Consider the following 8,795-nt stretch of genomic DNA (forward strand, 5'->3'; position numbering starts at 1 on the left):
AACCCTGTTAAATAAGGTATCTTTTTGTTCTTTGGATTCAATTGTTCTTTTTTTTTTCCCAGTTGAGAGGATGTTAATTGATGGTGAAAGAAGCAGAAATGATGGGCTCTCATTCACTGAATCTTGTGGAAATTTTTACAAAAAAACACAACGTCAACATCACCATTACTACAAGCAATAACTTTATCATTTTTTAAATCCGTGGTGGTAATAGTGGTCATGGATGAAATAGATATTTATATCATAAAATATGAAAAAAATTACGTAATTTTCTCTTGTTTGTGTTTCTTTTAGATGGATGTTTATTTTTAATGTAATGTGTTTAATATTTTATCTTAACGTCACCGTTGTTTTTATATTAATTATAAATAAATATACCGTACATTTTAAATTTGAAATCAAGTAGAATGAGTTGGAGATAAAAGGAAAAGATAATAGAAGAAAAGCACCGTCGCTGCTTAAAAAGCCAAGTCAAATATATTCCTTTTTCACGAATATAATATGGAAGTGTTGGGACTAAATTTTCAGACATACAGCTTTACAGATACCATTTTTCTTTCCCTTGGATACTTCGTTCAAATAGAGTATCCTAATAATAAATCTAGCATATGTGATCCTCTTTCTCTCTCTTATTCTTCTTACAAATATTAACATAATAATAAAAGGTTAAACTGTGTAATAAGTCCTTGCCCTCTCCATAAATTTAGAATTTAGTCCCGTTATTTAATATTTTTTTTTCTAATTTCAAAATTTAAGTCTAATTATTCTATTTTGTTAAATTCAAGTTCATTACGATGTTATTTTTTTATTTTTTTATTTATTTCAAACGTTACACCAATAAATTTAACAGTATTAAAAGTTAGATTTAAATTTCGAAATCTGAAAAAATAACTTGACTAAAATGTGGAAGACAAAACAAACTTTCTTAAAATTAGGTTATTACACATATGAAAAAAAATATTAAAAAAATATGTTTATTAAAAGTTTATGTAAGAACTAAATAAAATTTAGGTTTAAATGGTAAAGTCAGAAGGTTTGGAATCATTATATTTTATCATGTATAGAATTTTATTAATTTTATATAAAAATATTTTAAAAGGACAATATAATTTATTCTGTGTAAATAATAATTTTTTAATTATTTCTCGAATGAGTTGATATTTACTCATATATTGAAACATAATTAATTATATAAAAAATTAAATAAAATTTTAAAAATAAATATATTTAATTATTACTTGAATAAAAATCTAATCAAATTTAATAAAACCCTCAAAATTTCAATAGAAATTTCTTTATCTTTTCATTTTTTTTTCAACTATAATCTAAATTTTATTTTCTATAATTTGGCACTATTTAAAAAAAATAAAATTCCAAGAGTTAATTATGAAATTTTGCTTATACAATTTAAACATGCACCATGACTTCCACTCACCCTACATAAAATTAAGGGTTTTTTTATTAAATAAAATATTAAAATAATTCAAAACATTGGATTTTTCCCTTCAAAGTTGCAATTAATTTAGGAGAAATTTTTATTTTTTTCTCATTCAATGGTTTTATAGTGAGAATAATTTTAATAAAATTTATTAATTATTTTAACTCGTATGGAACAATAATTAAAGATATAGATTTAAATCGTTCTTAATATTATATATAAAAGACTAAAATTAATTAATTAATTATTAAAATAATTTTCGAAAATAAAGGTGATAAAATTAAAAGAAGACAATATTGGTAACATAAAAAACCAAGACATAAATAGATTCTTTGGTTACAACAACTTACAAGCATCCGACAGAACGAATGATTATATATTTTCACTGTTTCGAGATATAATAATTGAAAAAAATACAAAAAAAAATTATATAAACTTTATTTAATTACTATATATTTGAAATATGGGTGCAAGAAAAAAATTGATTTGAAAGATTAAAAAAAAATTAAAAATTTTTAAATAAAAATTATTTGAGAAAAGAACATAGATATTTATTTAATAATTATTTCGGTTTTAATTTTCACTATTACAGACATTCTTTATAACAATATTTTATTATAACGGACAAGTTAGTTGTAATTTAGTTTTATCGTTACTTTTTATTTATAGTAATAATAGTCATAAAGTATGAAGTACAATTTTTACTAAATTAATTCTTTATAATAATATTTTGTCTTAAATTTTAGTAAAATTAATTTGATAGTCATGTAATAAAAGGATCTGATACTATAATAAACCTAAAATTAGCAAAAGAATTTTAACAGTAGTCATAATTTGACTTGAATTTTGAAAATTTCAAAAAGTAAGGGATTAAATTTTAAATATACGAAAAGTAGAATTAAAACATATTTTTATATTTTGTAAATGGATAATTGTTACTAAAGAATAAATACTTTAATAATTTTAAGTTTATAACTTTAATCAACTTTAATATAATATTTTAAATTAAATCAAAATGACAGTTGTTGAAAATTAGCTTTAAAAAAAGTCAAAATTAAAAACCAATGAAATCCATCCAATCTCCAAATTAATAATCATAAAAATTTAACATTACTTTATCTTTTGACTTAACACAAGGCAAAGGTTATATATATATATATATGATTATATATGTTATTTTTTATATAGTATTTAAAATTACTTATAATATCTTTTCAATTCATAAATAAGAACTAATTGAGCTAAGATTTAATCGGCATAAAAGAACTACATCTTTATATTCGTTATAAATATAAATATATATATATATAAAAGGATCCAACAAAATCATAAACATAGGAGAATAATTAAATGTAATTAACTAATAATTAAAACAATAAATAAATAAAGAGATTCTTAATTCTAAGGAAGAGAATGGAATCTAAAAGGCTGTAAAAGCTTGTCCTTTTAGGTAGAGAAATTTTTTTTTAAAAAAAGGACTAAAAGTAGCATCTTGCTTGGCTTGGGTTGATGCAATGTTTATTCTCAACTCAAACTCATATCTAAGACAATATCGACATTTGGGTCCCAATCATCTCTAAGATTCCTTATCTCTAGGTTTCCCAACACACCCCTTTTTCTTTTTTTAATTTAATGTTGTACTTTTCTTCAAAGGGAAGTGTTTAAACACCCTCCAATCATGGTGAATACATCAATCTTTGTGTATTTAAACTCTTTTATTTAATAAAAATATATTTTAGAAATGAAAAATTATACCAAAAAAGATGTTGAAAATCGGAACTTGACCAATTGTACTAGAAATTAATATTTATGTAACAAGTCATGGATGCCTTACTAACCCTAGGATTTAAAAGAAAAAAGGATTAGATTCTCATTCAAACATCTCTTTTTGAAGCAATCATAATCCTAGTTGAATTTGTTTATATATTATAGATTACAACAATTTCTTCTTTTCATATTGGTGGGGAAAAAGTTATTTATTCCAAAAAGCATAAGGTATTATATCTACTAAATTAAAATGTGACATGGTTACATCTTATATTATAATATAAAAAATATATATAACAAAAATTATGAGTAGAGGAGAAGAAATTCACTAATGTTGAAAAACGAATAATACAATAAGAATTTTGACTACATCTATTTAAGGCTTAAAAAATCCTATTCTAATTAAAGTCAAGTAGTAGAAGTGTAGTTTTATACGGACTCAACTTGTGCGGTATAGTTCGTACATTGGGAGCTCTACGGCCATCAGGCTCTCACCTCTACAGATCCCCTTATTTTACCACTGTATTTATTTTTTCATGACAGAATTCGAATCACAAATCTCTAACACTGATTTATTTTAAGAAAGGTGTAGGTGGGGAAAGGCAACCATAAACAAAAAAATAATAATAAAAAATTTCTAATCCACCAAATAAAACTAACAGACTAAATGGGGGATTCCCCAGTTTGAAACATGAGAAAAAAAGAAAAAGGGAATGTGAAGTTGAACAATGGTAAATAGCCTTTTAATTAAATATAAAATAATAATGGTGAAAAACAAAGAAGTAAATTAAAATGGAAGGAGTAAAGTTTCAATTTCCACATTGGCTGCCTTTTCTTCATCACACAAACCAAAATGATTCTTTCAATTTTTTTTTTTTGAGCATTTGACCAATCTCTTCTCTCATCAAAAGTTGTGATTTATTTTCTTTTAACATAATTTATTTGCTTTACTTTTTAATCTTTCCTTGTGCTTAAAGTCAATCTGACCAAGTCAACATCTTAATGCTATAAGATTTTGTTTAAAATAAGGTGAGGTTTTTGAAAGAAAAAGAAAATGGGGGGGGGGGGAGATTGATTTGATGCAGAGAAATTTGTAAATATTTTCTTTTAAGAAAAATAAAGTTAATTCAAGTTATAATACATTTATATTTACGCCTCGTTTAATGGATTTCAACTATATCTTAACCGAGGCGTAAGTATAAATGTATCATCATTTAATTTAATTATCAGTTTTTTGGTGGTTGGTTTATTTATGCGAAAAATTATTTTATGAATCATTTTCACCACATCATTCATAATCTTTTTTTAATTATTTAATGACATTTCAATAAAATTTTTCATGTTGTTAACACTTAATTTTTGTAAATTTTTTTTATCTTGAATCCAAAACACTAAATCTTAAATTGAGAACATCAAACTCTAAATCCTAAACTTTGAATTTGGGGTTCAGGATTCGGTGTTTGAGGTTTAAGATTTAAGATTCAGTGTTTGAGGTTCGAGATTCTAGTTACAAGGTTTGGGATAAAAAAAATCAAAACTATGTCTCAATGACATAAAAAATTTACTGAAATGTTAATAAATAATTGGAAGGGGGCATAAATAATATGGTAGGAAGGGTCTATAAAATAATTTCTCATTTAATAAGGTGTTTTCTTTCTCTAAACCTTTTGTTTCTTCAAGTGCAATAAAATTAGGAGACAAAATGCTCACCAAAGACAATCACAAACATATTGAAGGATTCATCGGCTCCGAGCAAATTAAACTTCATAAATTTTTCTTAAAAGAGTTGAAAACCCTCAACAAATACATATAAATTATAATCAAATTAAATGAATTTACAAATTTTAAAAACTAAAACCAAATCAATATAAAGTACAAATAAATTTCAAAAAAATAAAATATATTTTATTTTAAACTAAAATAAATCAATACAAATACCCAAAACTTAAAAATCAAAATTCCATATTTTCATAAACATTTTTGGATGGAATAATTTAGTACAAGGGAATGCTATTTTCGTGTATAATGATTAAATCCTATTCGAATAGGCTTTTTTTTTTGTCTATATTCAATGAGAAAGATGTTTGAAAAATCAGATGGATGAGATTTTTTGTTATTGCTTCACTTGATTGATTGTATAAAATAGAAAATTTTTAACTATAAAATATAATTAATGATCAATAAAACCTAATTTTGATTATTATATTTTAATATAATATTTATATTTGAAAAATTATAATTTATTTTTTTAATATTTAATTCGAATTTTAAGATTAATTTAAAAAAATTCATAATTAACTATTAATCTTAATAATTAACTTTAGTCGAATCAACCATAAAACTAAAAAAACCACAACCATAAGACTGAAATTAAAAAATTAAACAAAAATCACAATTAAAACTAAATTTATTCTATTAATAAATCATAAAAATTTTAATATAATAATATTAATAATTAACTTTCAATTCATTAAAATTCTAAAATCTGAATTAAATATTTAAAACTTAACATCGATAAATATATAATTTTTGTCGATAAAAAAAACACATGTACCATATTGAAAATAATGTCAAACTCAAAGTACTAAATTAGGTATTACATGAGAAAATAAAAATAGAATTGACCGTTTTGAGAGAGGTGAGCTACGTAAAAAGGGTGAGTGAACTCGAGCAAAAGGGCGAGTCATAGATGAAATACGCGACGAGCCGAATGTGACTTCTTATAACCCAAATTTACCCATCTAATTTTCCCACTCACCATGAAAACAAAAAATTTATACTGTTTCTTTAATTTTCTCGGTTTCCAAACAACCAATAAAATTTACTCTCTCTCACTCAACACTTACATTATTTATAAATAAATAAACAAATCTCTTTGCCTTTCATCTCTCTATATATTTCATTTTAAGATCTCACCGTTTGCCTTCCTCCTCATTTCACCTTCCTTTTTTATCATCTTCAACAGAAAAAAGAAAAAAAAAACAAAAAACAAAGGAAGGAAAAGGGGAAGGATTTGAGAGAAAAAAGAGAAGGATCCAAAATGGGTTTGGTTCCACCAGAACTAAGCTTGGATTTTAGGCCAAATTTCGTACCAAAAACGATCACTAATTTTCTCAGGGAGCTTTCACTGATCGGAAATGTTTCCGATAAGGTCTCGAAACTCGATGCATTTGTGAAAGGATTGGAAGAAGAAATGAAAAAGATCGATGCTTTTAAACGTGAACTTCCTCTCTGCATGCTCCTTTTGAATGATGGTTTGTTTTCTACAATCTAATTCACATCACCTTTTTTTTTCCTGGGAAAAAAGTACCCAGGGTTTGATTTCGATTCTTTTAGTCTTCAGCTTGGGTTTTTTGGTTAGAATAGCTCGTGCTTTAACTTGGGTTTTGGTTAATTTAATGCAAATTTATTATTATTATTTTTTGTTGTATGTTTGATTGCAGCGATTTTAGTATTGAAAGAGGAATCAACACAATGCATGGCAAGAAATGTTGAACCGGTTTTGGAAGAATTTATTCCATTGAAGAACAAGGAAGAAGATAATCACAGTGAAGAAGATGGTTCCTTAATCACCACCAAAAAGGAAGAAGATTGTAACAACGACTGCAATAACAATAAGGACAAGAAAAATTGGATGAGTTCAGTTCAGCTTTGGAACATTGATGATGATTATTGCTCCTCTGATCACAAATTAGATACTAAGGTAACCTTAAAGAAAAATGAAGACACTGCATTTAAGCTAATGAAATGAATTTTTGCTAAATTTGAACTGTTTTTTTGTTGGTGTTTGAACAGAGAAATGATGAAGATCCATGTAAAAGCAGGGGAGGAGGAGGGAGAGGGTTTATGCCATTTAAGGCAAATTTGGGTTTTGCAGTGAGGAAAGAAGACAAACAGGAGGTACCGGTTCATGGACTAACGCTTTCAACACCCGGAATCAAGAATCTGAAGGAGGAATCCAGTTCTACAGGGTCAAGGAGCAGTTGTAGCAGAGCGGTTCCTTTTTCTGCCACCAATGCTCGGATGAGTTTTCGGTCTGCACCACCGGTGGGGCTGTCGAATCACCTTCAGCAACATCAGCAGCAGCAGAGTGGTAGGAAGCAAAGGAGGTGCTGGTCGCCTGAGTTGCATCGCCGGTTCGTGAATGCTTTGCAGCAGTTAGGAGGCTCCCAAGGTGAGGAACAAATGGCGACTTAGACATGTACTTAGCTGGTTTCGAATTTTATTTTACTGTTCTTGGATTGTTTATTATCCTGCTAGATTAGAATTAAGAAGTTTGGTCAATGGGAAGACTGGATTTGCACTTGATCTGATGGAAAATATAGATTAGAGTCCAACAAATGTTTTTCAATATCTCTATGAATTATACATGTATAACTAGTTTTGTTTGAGACCATAGATGATAATATATTCGAAACTGGGATTCCATAGATCTGTTGGGAATTGAGATCATAGGATTGTTTTGTTCTGTGACAATTCATTCATTGATCCTTTTAGTTTAAAGTTTCTGAGTAAAAATTCTTTGAAATTTTTTTGCAGTAGCCACTCCAAAGCAGATTAGGGAACTTATGCAAGTAGATGGCTTAACCAATGATGAAGTTAAGAGTCATTTGCAGGTGAGGGTTCTTTCTTGTTATTAATGGTTTTCTTTTCAAGTATTGATATCGAGTATTGATGTAAGAACTTCCCTGATTTCCAGAAATACCGACTACACACACGAAGACTTCCAGCTACAACAACAAGAAGCACCCCTGCAAATCAATCAGGCCTTGTTTTGGGTGGTGGTCATGCATGGATGTGTCAAGATCAGTTTGGAGAATCCTCGAAAGGGAGCAGTTCGCAGTCGGGTTCCCCTCAAGGTCCTCTCCAGTTAGCCACAAACACCGGAGGGACCTCCACTACAGGGTGTGAGAGCATGGAAGATGATGAAGATGCAAAATCCGAGTGCTATAGTTGGAAAAGCCATGATCAGAAACCCAGAAAAAACAATGTATAGAGTTTACCCACCATGAATTTTGCAGATAAAAAAGAAAGAAAGAAAGTATACATGGGAGGAATTCATTTATCTTATACAACCACTGTATTTATACATATAAAAGGAGAAGGATCTTGAGAATTGAGAGAGACATGTAAATTTTTTGCAGGATTTAGCTTTCCTTGGATATCGAATTCATGTATTTGTTTTATTGCACAACTAGTAAAAGAATTCCTGTTATCATCAATTTGGACACTTTGGCTGGAGAAATTTTCAATTCTGAATTGAAGGGCTGCAATTATTGTTTATAGTGGTATTCTGGCAATTAGTTAGAAGGTGAAGGGCATGTTGATGGTAACCAAGATGAGAACAAACATTTGTCAACATTAAAGAAATAGATTTTGATGAGTGACGGTGCTTTGGGTGTATTAGAAAGAAGACAGCAGAAGATCCAGACTTATCTTAGAATAAAGAGGGTAGGGTTCTTATTCCCTTATGTGTCTTTTATGTATGCACAATCTCAATTATTCTCTCATGCACTTTTCTTTTTTGGTCTTTCGCCCTCGGCTATTCCAAAGTCTAAAGTCGAATTTTCATTCATAAGATTTGAACTCG

At 27.7% G+C, this 8,795-nt stretch overlaps 1 protein-coding gene across 2 annotated transcripts; it reads left to right on the forward strand.

Annotated features, from left to right (window-relative positions):
* The first annotated feature begins 5,962 nt into the window (after positions 1-5,962).
* Positions 5,963-8,427, forward strand: LOC107894253 (transcription factor HHO6). 2 transcript variants are annotated; one of them, XM_016819516.2, is made up of 5 exons: positions 5,963-6,459; positions 6,649-6,908; positions 7,001-7,379; positions 7,745-7,821; positions 7,905-8,427. In XM_016819516.2, exons 1-5 carry the CDS (start codon positions 6,246-6,248, stop codon positions 8,199-8,201), a joined length of 1,227 nt encoding a protein of 408 aa, XP_016675005.1. In that variant the 5' UTR covers positions 5,963-6,245; the 3' UTR covers positions 8,202-8,427. The 2 variants fall into 2 exon arrangements, with proteins under 2 accessions (XP_016675005.1, XP_016675006.1); XM_016819517.2 differs by having other exon boundaries at positions 5,966-6,459; positions 7,748-7,821.
* Positions 8,428-8,795: the final 368 nt, after the last annotated feature.

Source organism: Gossypium hirsutum, chromosome A13 (genome assembly GCF_007990345.1).
Source record: "Gossypium hirsutum isolate 1008001.06 chromosome A13, Gossypium_hirsutum_v2.1, whole genome shotgun sequence".
Classification (NCBI taxonomy): domain Eukaryota; kingdom Viridiplantae; phylum Streptophyta; class Magnoliopsida; order Malvales; family Malvaceae; genus Gossypium; species Gossypium hirsutum.